The sequence below is a fragment of the Periophthalmus magnuspinnatus genome, chromosome 2 (assembly GCF_009829125.3).
Source record: "Periophthalmus magnuspinnatus isolate fPerMag1 chromosome 2, fPerMag1.2.pri, whole genome shotgun sequence".
NCBI classification, from domain to species: Eukaryota; Metazoa; Chordata; class Actinopteri; order Gobiiformes; family Gobiidae; genus Periophthalmus; species Periophthalmus magnuspinnatus.
The window spans coordinates 1,062,503-1,083,140 of record NC_047127.1 but is presented as its reverse complement, the minus strand read 5'-3'; the positions used below and the strand labels follow the sequence as shown (position 1 = coordinate 1,083,140).

At 42.2% G+C, this 20,638-nt stretch overlaps 1 protein-coding gene across 1 annotated transcript; it reads left to right on the top strand.

Annotated features, from left to right (window-relative positions):
* Window positions 1–9,432: 9,432 nt before the first annotated feature.
* On the top strand, window positions 9,433–20,147 carry LOC129457011 (ADP-ribosylation factor-like protein 6-interacting protein 4; the record flags this gene model as incomplete). Its single annotated transcript, XM_055228555.1, has 3 exons — window positions 9,433–9,470; window positions 11,577–11,756; window positions 20,072–20,147. Coding segments are annotated over 3 exons (294 nt in total), but the record flags the coding sequence as incomplete, so codon positions are not given.
* Window positions 20,148–20,638: the final 491 nt, after the last annotated feature.

Below are 20,638 nucleotides of genomic sequence, written 5' to 3'. Positions count from 1 at the left end.
AACACATAGAACGAGCGCGCGACTGGAGAAGTGATTTGCTCAAGGGCCCAGTCGCTTCCCATCAAGTAGCTCCTCTCAAAGAAATAAACTCTACCCCGCCATTATGCTAACCGCCTCAACTTTTTAGCTAAAAAGTTTGACCTCAAGAAAACGCTATCGGAGCTAATATTCTAAAAAGCCAAACTATTCCAGCGAAAGATCCCAAATGTGCCGTCTTTGTTGTCTCACAATGTGGCGTTCCGTATTTGGCGGTTTGAGCCCGGAGCGAAGAGAATGGAGCAGAATGGAGAGAGCGTAATTACACTTATAAACTCGGAGAATGTAAAAAGTGCTCAGAAACGCGAGCGGCTATGGACTTGTTAGCCGCAGCGGCATCAAAATCATTCAAACAGCACAAGGGGGATTGAAAACGAGAGTTAAAGGAGCGCGGCGCGTTGTGTAACATCGAATATAACATCAAATATATCATCACAAATATCATCACATATACCATCAAATATACCATCGTACATGCTATCAAATACTATCAAATACCATCAAATATAAGGTGAAATACCATCAAATATACCATAAAATATATCATCACATATAACGTCAAATATCATCAAATATAACATTAAATACCATGACATATAACATCAAATATATGATCGAACATACTATCAAATATAACGTCAAATATACCATCAATATAACATCAAATATAACAAATATATCATTACAAATATCATTATATATTCTATCACATATACCATCTCATGTACATACCATCAATATAACATCAAATATAACAAATATATCATTACAAATATCATTATATATTCTATCACATATACCATCTCATGTACATACTATCAAATACCGTCAAATATAACATCAAATATACCACCAATATAACATCACATATAACGTCAAATACCATCAATATAACATTAAATACCATAACATATAACATCAAATATATCATCACAAATATCACATATACCATCACTAATAGCATCACACATACATCAAATATAACATTAAATACCATCACATATACCATCACAAATATCACATATACAAGCACATATACATCAAATATATCATCACAAATATCACATATATCATCAAATATATGATCGAACATACTATCAAACATACTATCACATATATCAAATATTACCATCAAATACCATAAAATATACCATTAAATACCATCACATATACCATCACAAATGTCACATATACCATCACATGTACATAAATTATATCATCACAAATATCACATTTACCATCACTAATAGCATCACACATACATCAAATATAACATTAAATACCATTAAATATATCATCACATATACATCACATATACCAATAAATATCCACCTTCTGACAGTGTTTTTAATAAGTGTCAGATGTTTTCTACTGGACCAATCGTGTGTGTTGTGATGTTTTGAAGCTGTTTCTGTTCAGGCTGAAGTCGCGTTTTCATCATCGGCTACTTCAAAACTTGTGCTACTACTACTAGTACTATTACTAGCATGTGTTTGTAGTGGCAGGTGTAGTACTTAGGGCTGAGCGATAGTGATTTCTAATCATTCCAATACTATATACAATTTTCAATATATTTCCCAAGTGTAGAAGTAGGAGAAGAAAAACAGTAGTAGTAGTAGTACATATAATAGAGGTATTAGTAAAGATGATAGTAGTAGTAGTAGTAGTAGTAGTAGTAGTAGTGATAGCAGTAGAGGTGCTATTAGTGCTGGGGTGATTGTAGTAGTAGTAGTAGTAGTAATACTAGTTGAGATAGTAGCGGTCGTAGTAGTAGTGGTAGAGGTAATAGTAGTAGTAATTGTAGAGGTAGTAGTAGTAGTAGTAGCACTAATAGAGCTTCTTGTTCCTTAACTAACCCTTTTGCTTCAACTTTACTCAAAAACTACTTACAGTACTACAGCTGCTACTACAAACTCCTTGTGTACTCTGACAGAACGTGCAATATATTGTGCAGTACTTCGCGCAGTACCTCGTGCAGTACTTCGTGCAGTACCTCGTCACCTCATCCTAACGAGCTGTAATTCAAACCTAAAGCTCCACGTATGATCCAGTGTTTATGTGAATTGACACAATCATATTTCCAGTTTACGGCTCTGTCCAGATCTGCAAATCAACACGTTTACGACCTCATCGATACGACACGCGTCATTAACGCCACAACGCCGCTCGCTTTTAATTAATATGTTAATTAGATACATACATTGGCGATGACAAATGTATGGATTCCCTGGAAGTTTATTGTGGAGCCAGATCACAGCAACTTGTCGTATTTTTACATTAGCAAAGATAAAAGTAGCAATAAACGGCGCGGCGTGGGTCGGATCGCGGGCGTTTTTGCGGCGCACATCAGGACGAGCGGGTCTTACGCGGCGACGGCCCGTAGCGTCCGATGATTCACCGTGGATTTAGCCTTTAACACGGACGCTCCAGGTATAAAATGTTCCCTAATAAAACTCGTATGACCCTATCCATCATGCTAACGCGACACTAGCGGACTTTATTGCTAGCTGCTAACTAGGCGCGGTATACATCACAACCGCACCACGGGACGCTGATATAAATCCAATACAAATCCGCTAACTCCGACTCCCGCGTTCGGCTTTTAGTCAACTTTGAAGAAAATTGTTTGTTATTGCGCGTTTCTAACACTCGGCTAACGTCGTCGCCCGGGGGGATGCGGTCAGCGGAGATAAGTACTAGCGTGCACATCTCGCGCGGACCCCGATAATGGCGCAGAAGGAACACAGTCTCATTACGGCCGGCTGTGTTGTGTTTATTGCGAAGCCGAGTAGATTATTTTTCAAGAGAAGAGCAGAGTGAACGAAACCACCGGAAAAAAACCAACAGGGGAAATGTGAGGATTTACGGCGCCGGGGGATTCGTTTGGGCCTTAATTGTTGCCGTAGTTTTATAGATGTTTGGACGTTGCTTATAGATCGACTACAACACAAAACCTCTTTAGCGTCGACATTTTAAAACGGCAAAGACACAGGAAACACACAGAGGTTTGCGTTTCCTCTGAAAATGTTAAATAATGAAACTTTAGATGCAGAAAATGTGGGAAATTTACACGATTGTCAAAAAATATTTAGGAATTTGAGACACAAATACGAGTCTTGTTCGTGTTTTTTTGTGATTGAGTTTTTTTTATTAAATCTTGATGTCGTCTGCAGTTATAAAAGTTACATTTTGATGACTTTTTTTCTGTGTTTTAAACCCCACACCTCCACATGTTTTCCCTTTTTGACGGGTTATATGCAAAGAAGAGAAAAATAAATAAATAAATACACGATAAGGATAAAAAATAAAATAAATAAATACATAAATAAATATACAAAATCATGCCCAACAGACAAAGAGATTAAATCTATATAAAAAAAAAAAAAAATGTACATTCTCTGTTTGTTTCACAGATTCTTCTCTGCTGTCCCCATGTCCTCCAGAATCATACAAATATCACACGTCACACACGTGTCAAACACACACACACACACATCACACAGACACACACACATCACACAGACACACACAGACACACACACACAGACACACACACATACACATCACACAGACACACACATCACACACAGACACACACATCACACACAGACACACACATCACACACACAGACACACACACACATCACACACACAGACACACACATCACAGTCTTACTTACACAGACTCACATACAATTACAAATATCTGTTATGTCTACAAACCAAGTTATGGCTTTTTATGTCCTGGCGTGTCTTGGTTTGTCTTTGTGTGTCTTTGTGTGTCTTTGTGTGTCTTGGTTTGTCTTTGTGTGTCTTTGCGTGTCTTGGTTTGTCTTTGTGTGTCTTTGTGTGTCTTTGCGTGTCTTGGTTTGTCTTTGTGTGTCTTGACATATCTCGGCATGGACAAAGGACAAACGCTCTACACACTGACCAATAACACTCACAAGCAGGTGCTGTACTCTCTACCAGAAAAGTTCCACAGTGTCCCTTTAAAAAGCTTCATTCACTTTTGCGTCTAAACAGAAGTGAGAGAGTCCGAAGTCGATGTGAGTGGATCATATCAACTGATTATTATTCATTTAAATGCCTCTTTTCTTGTGTCATTCTGCCAAAAAACAACACAATTTACAAGAAAAAACTGACAAAAGTCCCAAAAAAAAATTCTCAAAATGGAAAATTAACAAACGTGTTTCTCAGATTCTTTCTCCAGACCCGACTTCTGAAGGTGACACTTTTTCATTATAAAACTCTCTTTATTTCCCCTTTTGCGTCACTCTGTTCTTTGTCGGTTACGCCGCCATAAAACCAATTGATTGTTCCTTCAAATATGCAAATGAGGCGCGGCGTTACGTGTTCCATCAACATAATTAGACGCCGTTAATTAGCATCGTCTCAAATGTTGACGTCGAGTGTATCAGTAAATTGCTGACAACGTTTTAAAAGGCTTTTCCCCGCAGCGTTCGTCTGTGGAAACCGTTTGCTTTTAGAGGCTCCCTGTAGGACGCGCTTTCGTAATATATTTCATGCTAGCGTCAAAGGCTATGTTTACCCGCCGCGCAGGTGGTTAATGCGTTTGAAGCAAGAAACACCGTTCATTCCGCTGAAATCCAATAACTAATCCGTGTTATTAGTTAGCCGGGTAAATGCCAACCACGTCACACGAGCGGCGCAGTTTTGGCGGCAATAAGTTGTTTTTTTTTTCCTGCTAGCGTTTTTTTTTTTTTTTTTCGGCTAAAGATTATGCAAAAGAGTCACGGTCCTGTTTTGATTTAAATGAGAAGCAAATGGAAGAAATTATTTATTTGGGAGAATTTGTCGCAACCAAACACTGTTTATATAAATGGACATATTGTAGCTAACCTGCTAGCCGCCGTCGCCGCGCTCCAAACAGGAAGTGATCGACTCCAAATTCGCTTTCTGTGTAAAACGACGTGATCCTGGCGTTTTTATTTCACTGTCGTGTCTGTAAATCAAGATATGAACATTAATAACAGACAAATCAGGCGCCGCGTTTCCCCGACGTCGCTCCTGTTAGCGTTAGCAACGGGTTTGATTGACAGCGATGCTAAGTGCACGTCGGTTTAACAGGTGCCGTGCCTCAATTTGACGGTTTCGCACTTCGTCGGCTGCGTTTGGAGGCGCCTACGTCACTTCCTGTCCCGTTTCACGCGCCCGACGAATGCGGCCAACAAACGTGCCCCGCGTTTCCGGCGTTTCCATGGAAATTGACCGTGAACGAAGCGTGCGTCCGAGCAGACTTCTTCACGCACTTCTGTATTCCGTCATGCACCGTGTGTCACTTCTTCTACGAAAGAAACAAGTTATATTTTCTTTAAGTTATGTAAAACTAGCTACAAAAAAATGACCTATGACGTTATATTTGTGTCGTGATATTTAACGAGAAAGATTAACCCCGTACTTTATTCAATCTAAACAGAAATAAACGGCTACGATGACGACACCTCGACTCTTCTTCTGTTAAATAATAAAGAATTAAAAGTAAAACTGTAATTATTTCGGAGATCATTATAAACGTTTAGCTCATTAGTCAGCTAGTCGGTTGCTAGGCGGTTGCTAGGGGGTTGCTAGGGGGTTGCTGGGCGGTTGCTGGGCGGTTGCTGGGCGGTTGCTAGGCGGTTGCTAGGCGGTTGCTAGGCGATTGCTTGGTGGTTGCTAGGCGGTTGCTGGGCGGTTGCTAGGCGGTTGCTAGGCGGTTGTTAGGCAGTTGCTAGGCGGTTGCTAGGGGGGGCGTTACCTTCAACAACCTCGCTCCGGATTGGCTCTTCGGTCGCTACGATACTCTAAATCCGCCGCTACGCCCGCTCCGGCCTCGACGAGCTTCACGTGGAGCCTGAACGCTGCGGCGACGTCACGCGCACTCAGTCACTTCTTTCCACAGTTTGTCGGCAGAACGAGCGTAAATTGTGTTGATTTTTGTAGAATTTTAACATTTTTATTTACTCGGATGAACAAAGCTGTGGATTTACGACGCTGGGAGGCGACGCCGTAATCCCTCGTTGGCGCAGGTGTATTTTTCAGTGTGGGGAAAGTTTTTGCAGTCGAGATGTTCGGGCTTCCATCCAGAAACCATTTTCAGTTTGATGGTTGATTTGAAGAACGAGGATTTACGACTCTGCGTTAACTAAGTCCAGCCCCAAAGGGAGAAGTTTTCGACTGAATCTGCTCTGCGCTTGTTTACTGTCTAATATTATGGGTCATAAAACAACATAAAAAACTTTATGTTAGCAACAGAGCTAGTCCAAAATGTCATCCCAATTGACCCGACATCAAATCCTCTCTGCCACCAAATATCAGAAGAAATAACATTTTTACAGCCCATCGGCGCAGACAGAACAAAACAGGAGCCAACAGTTACTCGCCCGACGTTGCGACGCCTTGGCGGAGGTCTGCGCTTTCAATTACACCTGTTTTCGCCAGTTTCTATTGATGATCGTTGCCGTTTTTTTCGTGCCGTCAGGTAACGTCAAGATACAAGGTCACGAGCGACATTTGGAGACTCATCCTCGCCGCTCGATGTTAAGTGTGCGATGGCGGCGGTAAAACGTTTAGGGGCCGGTGAAAAACGAGGGTTGTGCGTCAGACTCCGGAGCTCGACGAAACACCGCGGCGTTTTGAGCTCCACAAACGGAAAAAAACGGTGTCGAGGAGGTTCTTCTGGGGCAGATTCAGAGTTAGTTTTATCAAAATGTGAGATAAAAGAACAAAGACGTGATGTGGAGACGGTGGCTCAGCGGGTAGAGCGTGTGCATGTACGCCGATCTGAAGGTTAGCGGTAAAAATAAATAAATAAATAAATAAAAATAAGAAAAAATAAATAAATAAGAAAAAATAAATAAATAAATAAAAATAAAAAATAAATAAATAAAAAGAAGTAAGAGGGACAGGATGCAAAATAAAAATTTAACAAAAGAAAAAAATAAATACTGTATTTTCCGAACTATAAGTCGTACTTTTTTTTTTATAGTTTGTTCAGGTGCGACTTATATGTGAAATATGTTTTTTTTTAAATGTTTTTTATTTTTATGTTTTTTATTGTGATATTAGACACAACACAAACGATAAAACTCATTCGATATTTTGATTTGACGGAAAAGGAAGTGAATACATCCAGGTTTAAAGGAGTAACGACGTAAGTGTGAATAGTTAAGTAATAAAAAAAATGAAATAATAAAAATAAATAAATAAAAAGAAATAAGAGGGACAGGATGCAAAATTTTAAAAGAAAAGAAAAAATAAATACCGTATTTTTAAAACTACAAGTCGTACTTTTTTCATAGTTTGTCCGGGTGCGACTTATATGTGAAATATATGTTTTTTTTATGTTGTTTTTTTTTTTTTTATTGTGATATATGTGAAATATATGTTGTTGTTTTTTCTTCATTATGTATTTTTTGTCTTATATGCATATTTTTTTTATCCCTCTGTTGACACATTTTTTATTGTGATATTAGACACGACACAAACGATAAAACGCATTCGATATTTTGACTTGAGGAAAGAGTGAGTGAAGAACGGCGTCTGCTCTTCGTATCTGGGAGTGTAAGTGTGTGTATGAATAAAAACGTAATGAAATAAACAAAACAAACACAAAAGAATAAAAAAAAATAAGAGGGAGAGGATGCAAAAGTTTAAAATAAAATAAAAATATATAAATACTGTATTTTCTGGATTATAAATTGCACTTTTTTCATAGTTTGGCCAGAGGAAATATATGAAACAAATACACAAAATATATGTTTTTTTCTTCATTTTTATGTGTTTTGGCTGGAGCGACTTTTACTCTGAAAAATACAGACGTTTTGGTTTTAATTATCGTCTGTGGATCAGTTTTTGACACAAGTTTGGAAAATACGGTAAATATTTTAGGGAGATTTCAACTTTTTCCTTTCATTTCATTATCTTTTGTCTTTTTTTCTTTTTTATTCCCACTCAACATAAATTTAAAATATTAATAATTATAAATAATAATAATTTTTAAATATATTTTTTGTATTTTTCATTTCTTAAAGGGGTTGTACTTGTGATTTTTTTTTTTTTTTGCAGCAGACGTGAAAAACAAACAGTAACTCGCTCATTTTAAACATCAGCAAGCTAACGGCGCATTTCCTGTTTCCTTGACAGTAAAACACTTCCTGAGAGCAGCTTTTGAAACATTTTAACATGAATTTAACTCTAATAAAAACACGTCCAGATTAATTTTGCTGACACCCACGATTCCTCCATCAGTCCCAGCCTTCCCTCACCCCAGACACTTCCTCCAGCTCCTCCGGTCAAACCAAACGTCGTTCCCAGGTCGTGGTATTAACCTGCGTTTAGTTTCCGCTTCGACAAAGTGAACGTGTTTCCAAAGACGCTCTTATCTCCCAAACACACGTGCGACTCACTCGTCCTCGTCGTTTAAAGTTTCTGAGTTAATCACGACGGAATAATGTCACATGAATTAAATTTGACACGAGCGGCATTAAAATTCTATATCATCTTGAAATTACCTGTTGTCAAAATGTTAATCTGAAGTGTTAAGTGCTTTCCTTTTAGCGCTGACAGCTCTGCGTCTAATTTATGCCAAACTCTCACAAGGCGCCGATTTTCACTTACTCCATTAATTTACCTTCGCCCTAAAGCGTCTGCAAAACGCCGTTATTCTTTTTACGAAAATACACAGAAAAAAAACAACGACTCCCACTGTTTACGGTCGAATTACAGAAGCAAAACCGCCAAAAGTGAGGACGGCGTGCACCGAGCGTCAGCGCCGCCCTGAGACGCCGCCCTGAGACGCCGCCCTGAGACGCCGCCCTGAGACGCCGCCCTGAGACGCCGCCCTGAGACGCCGCCCTGAGACGCCGCCCTGAGACGCCGCCCTGAGACGCCGCCCTGAGACGCCGCCCTGAGACGCCGCCGTGATGTTTGTTTTGTGCAGAGAGGAATGAAAGGAGAGGAAAAAGAATCATTTGTTGTTATAATGAGTCTGCGGTGGGGGTCAAAGGTCGGGTCTGATTGGCTGAATGGCGGCGGCGCTAACTCCCCGCCCGCTCTCCGCCCGCTCTCCGCCCGCTCTCCGCCCGCTCTCCGCCCGCTCTCTGCCCGCTCTCTCCGTTCGGTCTGTTGTTCGGTGAAAGTTTCGCTCGACCCCCGACTGGAGGAAGAAAACGTCCCCCTGAAAATTTGATTAAGGCCATGGACAGAGTGCAGGTCAGAGGAGGAGGAGGAGGAGGGGAGGAGAGAGGAGGAGAGAGGAGGAGGAGAGGAGGAGGAGAGAGGAGGAGAGAGGAGGAGAGGAGGAGGGGGAGGAGAGAGGAGGAGGAGAGGAGGAGAGGGGGAGGAGAGAGGAGGAGGAGGGGAGGAGAGAGGAGGAGAGGACGAGAGGAGGAGAGGGGGAGAGGAGGCCAGAGGAGGAGGAGGAGAGGAGAGGAGGAGAGGGGGAGAGAGGAGGAGGGGAGGAGGAGAGTGGAGCAGAGGGAGGGTGGAGGAGAGAGGAGGAGGAGAGAGGAGAGGAAGAGAGGAGGGGAGAGGGGGAGCTAACAGAAAGAGAGCTGAGCTATGGGGGTAAGATGGTGGGATGTGTTCAGGCCAGAGGCGACGCTCTCTGAGGACACAGAGTAAAAGAGGAGGAGAGGGAGAGGGAGAGGAGGGAGGAGGGGAGATGAAAGCAGGAGGGGAGAGAGGGAGAGGAGAGGGGGAGCTGAGAGGAGAGATGAGGTGTGGGGGAGGTGCTCAGACCAGAGGCGACGCTGGACGAAGAAGCTCGAGAGGAAGAGATAAGAGAGGGAGCAAAAAGAAGAAGAGGGGGAGGTGACAGAGGGAGAGCTAAGAGAAGGAGAGGGGGAGCTAAGAGAAGGAGAGATGAAGTAAGAGGGTAAGATGCTGCAGAGACGATGCTGGACCAGGAAGCTCGAGAGGAGGAGGAGCTAAGAGAGGGAGAGGAAGGAGGGAGAAAGGGAGAACGGGAATTAAGAGAGAGAAGGGGAGGTAAAAGAGGGGGAGGTGAGAGAGAGAGACCTCAAAGACAGAGAGGGGAGCTCAGAGAGAGAGACGGGGAGATAAGAGAGAAAGAGAGGGAGGGGGAGAGGAGAGATGTGGAGGTGAGAAAGAGAGAGAGGAGCAAAAAGGGGGAGGTGAGAGAGGGGAGGTTAAGAGAAAGAGAAGAACGAGGGGGAGCTAAAAGTGAGGGACTTAAAAGAGAGGGAGAGAGGAGAGGTGGCTCTGTATCACATGTGGTACGGGGGGGTAATGTATGGGGGGGAAGGGGCCATTTTGAAGCGCTTAAGATTCAGAGCAGTTTCATGGACTTAAACGAACAGAAATAAGAACTGCACTGAGGGAGTTAGCATGTAGCATGTAGCTTTTAGCATGTAGCATTTAGCATGTAGCATTTAGCATGTAGCTTTTAGCATGTAGCTTTTAGCATGTAGTATTTAGCCGTTAGCTTTTAGCAAGAGGCTCGTCCAGTTTGCAGCAGTGAAATGGATCAGTGTTAAACAGGAGACAGAACCAGGACCAGATCAGATCTAAACCAGGTCCAGTCCTGGTTTAGATCTGCTCTGGTCCTGGTCCAGGTCTGGACCTGCTCTGGTCCTGGACTGACCCGAGACTAAAGCTCAAACACACGGCTCCAATCAATGTTTTTAATCACTTTTATTGATTAGACTCTGGCTTCTTTTTTTGGTAACATAAAATCTATAAAGAAACATCTAAATGTTGGTCCAAACCAGAACTAAACCAGGACTAAACTAGGACTGAACCAGGACTAAACCAGGACTAAACCAGGACTAAAAACAGGACTAAAAACAGGACTAAACTAGGACTGAACCAGGACTAAACCAGGACAGGTTTAGTCCTGGTTTAGTCCTGGGAGGATAAAACAGCATCTCACTTTGTTGAAAACATTTTAAAGTTACACTATGTATTTTTCAAAAAGGTTCAAAACCTTTTCGTCTCCACGGCGATGCTTTTGCCTGGAATGTTCCACAGTACAGAATTAAACTTATTTCATGTTTTTTTTTTTGCTTAAAATGAAAAGCTCAGTCCTAAAAACAGGAGCCTGGTGACGTCTTTAATGCAGCACTGTGGAACATTTCAAGCTCCACTCAATAACATCTCCATGGAGACCAACATGTTGCTCTCGACAGAACTAAACCAGGATGAGTATTACTACAAGTACTATTACTACAACAAGTACTATTACTACAACAAGTACTATTACTACAACGATCATCTAAATGCTCCTCTTCTTCGTCTAAATGCGCCTCTTCTTCGTCTAAAGCCTCCTCTTCTTCATCTAAACGCTCCTCTTCTTCATCTAAACGCTCCTCTTCTTCATCTAAACGCTCCTCTTCTTCGTGTAAAGCCTCCTCTTCTTCGTCTAAACGCTCCTCTTCTTCGTCTAAACGCTCCTCTTCTTCATCTAAACGCTCCTCTTCTTCATCTAAACGCTCCTTTTCTTCATCTAAAGGCTCCTCTTCTTCATCTAAAGGCTCCTCTTCTTCATCTAAATGCTCCTCTTCTTCATCTAAACGCTCCTCTTCTTCATCTAAATGCTCCTCTTCTTCATCTAAAGGCTCCTCTTCTTCATCTAAAGGCTCCTCTTCTTCATCTAAATGCTCCTCTTCTTCATCTAAACGCTCCTCTTCTTCATCTAAATGCTCCTCTTCTTCATCTAAATGCTCCTCTTCTTCATCTAAATGCTCCTCTTCTTCATCTAAATGCTCCTCTTCTTCGTCGAAATGCTCCTCTTCTTCATCTAAATGCTCCTCTTCTTCATCTAAAGGCTCCTCTTCTTCATCTAAAGCCTCCTCTTCTTCGTGTAAAGCCTCCTCTTCTTCGTGTAAAGCCTCCTCTTCTTCGTGTAAAGCCTCCTCTTCTTCGTGTAAAGCCTCCTCTTCTTCGTGTAAAGCCTCCTCTTCTTCATAGTGGCGGTCAGTCTCTCGTCCTGTGGCTCACGGGGCGTCGTCGTGACAAATCCTCCGTCCAAGGTCCTTCCTCTTTTATTCATCGCCCCGAGTCTCAAAATGTTATTGCTGTTGCTTTTTTTTAATGTTTTCTTTTTTTTTAATCCCGGGTGACGCTGTGACAGGAGCAGCGACAAGTGAAGAGTCGCAGGCGGCGCGGCGAGGTCTGCGGAGCGGCGAGGTCTGCGGAGCGGCGAGGTCTGCGGAGGGCGCCACAATGACGACGACAAAACGCCACAGGGTCAGAGACGATGGTCAAATCCTGAGCTCGGCGTGTTCTACATAAAGAGCAACCGAACAGAAAAAGACGACAAAATGAAACGGATCTGTATTAAACCAGCCGTACTGTGGTTGAGTCTCTATGGTTCTCATCTCTGTTATCATTTACACGTTTTTAAATAAAAATATTCACGTAAAACGACTTCAGAAAACAAACAATTCCGCTGACGTCCGTGTTAGAAAACTGCAGTGCTTTTTATTGACCGATAACCAATAAATTAGCTTTAGCTTTAGTCGTCGTTAGCTTTACCGCGACGGAAAAACTGACGCAAAACGAGCCTCTGTTAGCTGTAAAACTTATAAACTCATCATGGTGAATAATTAGGACGCTCAGAATATAAAATAACGTCAGTGAGGAGTAACGTTTGACCCATAAAAGTGACTGAGCGAGTGCGACGTCACCGCAGCGTCCGGCTCCAAAACAAAGCAAATAAATGGAGAGGCGGGGCTAACTGAGCGTGGCGGTTTGGCTAGGTCGCTAACGGGGGGTATGGCGTTGTGTGTATGTGGGTAATTAGCTTTAATCTGGATGTGAGGGATTTGGTAAAGTCGTAGTAGTAAAATATGCTGCTTGAACTGTTGATCAGATGGTAAAATGCAGTGTTTACGTTAGAAAAAACATCCTAAAAGGTAATTTTGACTCATTAAAGAGATATTATGGAACTTTTTTGAATGTTTTCTTCATTTTGGATGTTTTTACTGCTCTGAAAAACTTCGAAAAACATGCGTCCTGACCACAGACGGTATAAAAACGTGAATAAAGTGAGTGTGACGTCACCCACACGTTAGCGGTTAGCAGTTAGCAGTTAGGCTAGCAGTTACAGCAGCTAATTTGGAGTAACGTTCTGACCGTGAGTATCATAGCAACTAAAGAGCAAATCGAGAGCGAGGCTGATGAAGGTAACGCCCCTTCCCGTCCCATTTCCCACACCGCCGGTTTAGCGCTAAGCAACGCTGTCAATCAAACCTGTTGCTAACGCTAGCGCCTGATTTGTCTGTTATTAATGTTCATATCTTGATTTACAGACACAAAAGTGAAATAAAAACCCCAGGATCATGTAGAGGGTTAATACGAACATTTAAGACCAAAATGACGAGCCGATGGAACAGGAAGTGCGTCCATGATCACTTCCTGTTTGGAGCGCAGCGGCGGCTAGCAGGTTAGCTCTGTCCATTTATATAAACAGTCTATAGTTTAACTGCTGCAAACTGTTTAAAATGCTGTAGTTGTGTTTTTCACGTCCATTAATTGATGAAAGATGAAAACTCTTCCAGTTTATTTCTCTCCTGGAAAAGGCTGGAAACTTTTTTTTTTCCAACTTTTAAAAACTCGTTGTTGTCTCGTCTCAAACTCTCCAACTGTTTTGTTTTGGAATCCTACATTAATTAGCCTTGGCCTCATGTTCAACGAGGCCGAACAGGAGAGAGCTCGTTTGGTCCAGAGCCACAGACGAGCTGATGGATGATGGACGTCCAGCCTCGGCTCCGGGCGGCGGCCATTTTGTCCCGCAAATGTCACTCATGATTAAAAATCCCACAGTAATTTATGAAAAGAGCAGATTAAAACTACGATTATGATAACAGTACGAATACTACTACTACTACTACTACTACTACTACTACTACAACTACAACTACTACTATTACTACTACAACTACTATTACTACTACTACTACTATTACTACTACTATTACTACTACTACAACTACTATTACTACTACAACTACTATTACTACTACTACTACTACTACTACTATTACTACTGTTACTACTACGACTACTACTTCTACTATTACTACAACTACCACTACTACTATGATGACTATGATAACAGTACGAATACTACTACTACTACTATTACTACTACTATTACTACTACTACAACTACTATTACTACTACAACTACTATTACTACTACTACTACTATTACTACTACTATTACTACTACTACAACTACTATTACTACTACTACTACTACTACTACTATTACTACTGTTACTACTACGACTACTACTTCTACTGTTACTACAACTACCACTACTACTACTACTATTATTACTACAACTACTACTATTACTACTACTACTAATATTACTACATGTTACTACTGTTACTACCACTACTACTACTACTAGTACTACTACTACTGTAACTACAATTACTACTACTACTACTACTACTACTACTACTGTTGTAACTACAATTACTACTACTACTACTGCTGTTACTACCACTACTACTACTGCTAGTACTACTACTACTACTGTAACTACAATTACTACTACTACTACTACTACTACTACTACTACTACTACTGTTGTAACTATAATTACTACTACTTCTACTATGAGTAGAACCGTCAAACGTCAAACAACAAACTTCTTCACATTTGACTCGATCACAAACGGTGACATATGTTTTGTGTTTTGTTGACACAGTGGCAGAGTGGTTAGCCCCAGCCTCTCCTCTGACGTTAGCTAAACCGTCTGTTAGCCTGAGCTGAATATTCTCACCTAAAATGTCCGTGGAGAAAACGCACATAAACTTTCTGGCTCCACTGAACTTGTTCCGGACGTTGCCACGGGCGACGCCTTTATTATTCCAGTTATGATTTTGTATACGGCCCATCGTGAAAGCAAATAAGCTCCGAACGGACGGCGCCCCACACAGAGCGAGCGTTTGTGCGTTTGTGCGTTTGTGCGTTTGAGCGTTTGGACAGAGAGTTTTCTTTAATTCCCCAGTGAAATGAAGTCAGAAATAAAAGTGTGCAGAGTGTAATAAAGAGGAAACTCCAGACAGACTGTGTAAAGAAGCTCCAGTCAAATGAAGCTCGCTAGCAAATGAAGCTAGCAGTTATAGCGGCTAATCTGGAGCAGAGTTTCATATTTGGAATTACGAGCGTGAGTATCATAGCAACCGAAGAGCCAATCCTGAGCGAGGCTTTTGAAGGTAACGCCCTTTCTTTTCCACATCGCTGGTTTAGCAGGAAGTGAGCGCTTAGCAACGCTGTCAATCAAACCTGTTGCTAACGCTAACAGCGACGACCTCGGGGAAAGAAGGACCTGATTTGTCTGTTTTTAATGTTCATATCTTGATTTACAGACACAATAGTGAAATAAAAGCGTCAGGATCATGTCGAGCGGGTTAATACGAACATTTAAGACCAAAATGGCGCACCGATGATCACTTCCTGTTTGTAACGCGGCGGCGCGGCTAGCAGGTTAGCTATATGCATTTATATAAACAGTCTCTGGTTCTTTTTACACGATTGTCTCTGTGATGCGAGATAAATTTGGAACAGTCCAGGTAAAACAATAATATCGTCTAGTGGTGAAAACAAACACTGGAAAAGTTACTTAGTACAGCTTTAAATTCACACACACACACACACACACACACACGCACACACACAGGGTTTTGTTTCCTTATCGCACACTCGTTTCGACACCAGACAAATGAACTTCCTTCCTCGTTTCGTCCTCTCGCGCTGGGACGGAGTGTACCGTTTAGTCATTCTTAAGTCACATTCAAAGACGCGACAAACGCAGCGGCGGGCGGAGTCACTACAAAAACGCACTCATCATTTTAAAGTGGGGAGTAGACGAGGTTGCCGCGGCGAGAATGCTAATCTGAGCTACCTGTCAAAACAAGCGCGAGCGTGTGTGTGCGGCGTTTCGCTCACACCGCCGCGTTACAAAAGGAAAAGTCTGGTGTTTACTGTTTTTGAGCGACACAACTGAGACGAAATGTGTTTTTTTGTGTAAAACTGGACGTCCGCCATGACACGTGTGATGTCATCAAAGACAGAGCTGTCAATCAAACGGAGGCGGAGCCAGGACAGAAACAAACTCATGTTATAATGTCGTTGTGCGTAAAAAAAACAGACAGAGTTGTGTTTTGTTTCATTCACACATGTTTGAGTCACACTTTATTATTAGTCTGTTACATCTACAAACCTCAAAACGCGACGTTCCACCTTGTGATGTCATCAAGTGGTAGATTTCAACTCCTCCCACTTTTACCGTTAGTTCCGTCGAGATAAGTGTCAGTTCTAGGATTCCTAAAATGATCCAAATGATTCTATAAATGAAGGTGTGTGGAGTTTAAAAACACAGCGGAGCACTTCCTGTATCACCACATGATGACATCACAAGGTGGAACAGAGTGTTTTCAGTGTTTTTGTGTGAATGAAACAAAAAAACACAACTCCAGGTCTGTTTGTGACGAGGAAACGACATTAGAACAGATCAGAAAATAGAGAAATATGGCCCTTTAAACATGCACTGATTTTTCTGGCGGAGTTACAGGTTAGATCTGTGGAGAGGCAAGCTCCTGACAGTAAGAACTCACATTTTTGAGATTTTTTAGCGATAAAAACTTGATTTTTTTGTCATGTAGTTCAGATTTGAAATAACTTTTGTGAATAATTGTTTTGAAGCAGGTCATAGAGATGTTGACGTAGTCGCTGAGAGTTGCTGGTTCAATCCCTGTTGTGCTTTTGGGCAATACACCTCACGAATAAATAAGTAAATGAGTGAATTTTGAACTTTTTTTGGTGTTTTTTTTTTACGTTTTTAGCATTTTCAAAACCAGCTGCAGTCTGTAGACGTCCATTTTGGCAGCACTCTTCTTTACTAAATGATCCCATATGTCTCACTTTATACGTCTGTTATCTCCCGTTTGTCCTGAAAATAGTAAAAATATAAAAATAAACTGACTAAACCAGAGGGCGTGTCCAAACCTTTGCCTGGTCCATTTCCAAAACGAGCTCAATCCGCTCTTATAAATAATGCAGAAGTGTTTCATTAGGCGTCTGCTCTCTAACCCGCCTTAAGCTAACGCGATAGCATCTTGTCTTTTGGTTTAATTGATGGGTAATTGACGAGACGGAGCCGTGGGAGGAAGTGGGCAGCGTTGGGGATTAGCAGGTGGAGATGGTGATAACAGAATGTGCAAATGTGCAAATGTGCAAATGTGTGCTGAGTCAAGCCCCAGTTTAGTGCTGTTTTTACACTGTGCATTTAAAGGCTGTATATAGTAGTGCAGTCTGTACCTCTGCAGTAAAACAGGTGTTACCAACGCTCTCGGACTGTGAAATCCAACAACGCGACGGAGAGAGAGAGAGTAAAAATAACGAGGATGAGAGATGCGTCTGGTTGGGTTAAAGTTTGCACCGTAAAGTTTATTCATGTTCTGGTCGTTTCTTCTCGTTGAGTCTGAAGTTTTATTTGGACTGATTCATGTTTGAGTTTAATCTTTAATCCACTATTTTCAAGACGCCATTTTGTCGATAAATCCCTGTTTTCACCTCCACCTGTGCCACGCCCACTGTGCCACGCCCACTGTGACACGCCCACTGTGACGTACACTCCCTCTCTTGTCTCTTTGTCCTCGTCTCATCTAGTCTCCTCTCTTGTCTCCTTGTTCGCGTCTCCTCTCTAATCTCCTCTCTCGTCTCCTCGTTTGTCTCCTCCTTCTTGTCTCCTTGTTCTCGTCTCCTTGTTCTCGTCTCCTTGTTCTCGTCTCCTTGTTCTCGTCTCCTCTCTAATCTCCTCTCTCGTCTCCTTGTTTGTCTCCTCCTTCTTGTCTCCTTGTTCTTGTCTCCTCTCTCGTCTCCTTTCTCGTCTCCTCCTTCTTGTCTCCTTGTTCTCGTCTCCTCTCTCATGACTGTGACATACACGCCCACAGTGCCACGCCCACAGTGCCACGCCCACAGTGCCACGCCCACAGTGCCACGCCCACTGTGACACGCCCACTGTGACACGCCCACTGTGACGTACTTCTTCCTTCTCCAGTTTTATTTTCTTAATCGTTGATACTCGTAGGATTCTGCAGCGTCGCGTCGTCATTTCGGCGCAAATGTTTAAAAACGCTCTGCTCTAGTGTGACGTGCATCTGTCCATAGGGGGCGCCACAGCTACACGACTCTTTATTGTGACGACGTTTACGGCGACGTCAGCTCCTATTGGACACTGCAGTTTTCTAACATAAACTCAGCCTGAACTGTTCCTTTTATTTTGTCGTTTTAGATGAATTTTGTGATTTAAAATGTGTAAATTATAACATAGATGAGAACCATAGAGACACAAGCACAACAGGACTGGTTTAAACTGTGAAGCTAAACGTTTTGTAGCAGATTGATTATGTTTTTAGCGCTTAGTCGAACACAGTTAGCTCATTATTTGGACTTAATTAGCGCTGCTTTCTTTCCGTACGTTCATATAACACTTTGCAGGTAACATTAATCTAATATGTTCTGTCTCTGTGAACTGTGTAAGCGAATACCACTTCATTAAGATTATTACAAGTTGATTTGATTAGCTTCGCTTCGTCAAGTACGAGGAAATCTGCAAAATCTTGGGCTGGAAAAAACCAAAACAGGACCTACTTCATTCGCAGAAATTACGCGGAATCACTTAATCAAATCAATTCGGACAAAAAGTAAAGTGAAAAGTCGTCACGTTGTTACGAATGACTGGTGAAAAGCTAGCACTGTTGCCATAGCGATTAGCCACTCATACACCTGATTGCTGATTGGCTGCGTGTCGCTGGTCCCGCCCCCCGTTTCACTTTGCGAGAGAGAAACAGTCGATGCGTCGTTGAGCTGCGTCGTCGTTTCCTTGAGTAAAAAGCGGCGGTCACACTGCGTTATCTCAGACTCTTGCCGTTACGTTTTGTTTTTCTGACGTTAAAACATAAAAAGTTAAACGTTCTGACCTCGGACTGGACCGTGAACGTGTAAAAACGCGACGACGTGAGTGCGACATCACAGTTTTTACGTAGAAGGTGAATCGCAGCCAGAGTCGATGGAACAGGAAGTGCGCGCGTGATCGCTTCCTGTTTGGACCGTAGCGGCGGTTAGCACGTTAGCTGTGTCCATTTATATAAACAGGAAATGGACTGGACTGGTCGTCAGCTGTCAGGACCTAAACCTCGTCGTGTGGTCAAACCGAAAGGGTCAAGAGCAGAGAAAGAAAGAAAGAAAAACGCCGTTTGACAAAGAAGAAGAACTGGTGACCTACTTCCTTTTGTCCGATGAAGATGCCCGACCATAACCAACATGGAGCGTAATTATAGAGGTTTTTATCGTTACATGTCGACCGTGTTTTTCACAGTATTACCTCATGTTGTTTTGAGCAGATTACACACACACACACACACACACACACACAGAGCCAGCGTCTGCAACGAGGTCAAAATGTCCCTGTTTTTCTGTTCACAGAAGTGGACACTGGCTCAGAGTAAAATACAAACACGAGGTATGGACCACGAGAAGCTTTTACTGCCTTTGTGGAGCAGAGCGATTAGTGATCCATCATTTGTGTTTACATACAGCACCACGGCCTCGTGAAGCAGGGAAACAGGCTGAAACTGGGCTGAAACCAGGCTGAAACTGGGTTAAAATCAGGCTAAAACTGGGCTGAAACTGGGCTGAAACTGGGCTGGAACTGGGTTACAATCAGGCTAAAACTGGGCTGAAACTGGGCTGAAACTGGGTTAAAACTGGGCTGAAACTAGGCTGAAACTGGGTTAAAATCAGGCTAAAACTGGGCTAAAACCGGGCTGAAACTGGGCTAAAACTGGGCTGAAACCAGGTTAAAATCAGGCTAAAACAGTCTAAAGCCAAGCTAAAATCAGGCTAAAACCAGACTGAAACCGTACGAAAAGCAGGTGAATAACAAGCAAAAAACAGGCAAAAAAAACATATTAACCAGGCTGAAACCCAACAAAAACCAGGCTAAAGCCAAGCTAAAGCCAGACTGAAACCGTGCAAAAAACAGGCCAAAACCCGGCAAAAAACAGGTAAAAAAAAAGAAGAAAAAAAGAAGCAAAAAACGGGGAAAAAAAGGCTAAAACCAGGCTGAAACTAAACAAAAACCAGGCTAAGGCCAAACTCAAACCAGGCAAAAACCAGAGTAAAACCAGAGTAAAACCAGAGTAAAACCAGAGTAAAACCAGAGTAAAACCAGAGTAAAACCAGGGTGGGACCAGAGTTACTTTTCTGCAGTTATTTTGTTGGTCGTATTCACTGAACACGTGCAGCTTTCATCCATGTTCTGACGCTGTTTCCTCCTCAAAAACTCACTGGAGTTGTGTTTTGTTTCATTCACACATGTTTGAGTCACACTTTATTATCAGTCTGTAACATCTACAAACCTCAAAACGCTCTGTTCCACCTTGTGATGTCATCAAGTGGGAGTTTTCACGTTAACTCCCCCTTTTACCTTCAGTTCAGTCGAGATAAGAGACAACTCCAGAGTCTGAAATGATCCAAATGATTCTATAAATGAAGGTGTGTGGAGTTTAAAAACACAGCGGAGCACTTCCTGTATCACACGATGACATCACAAGGTGG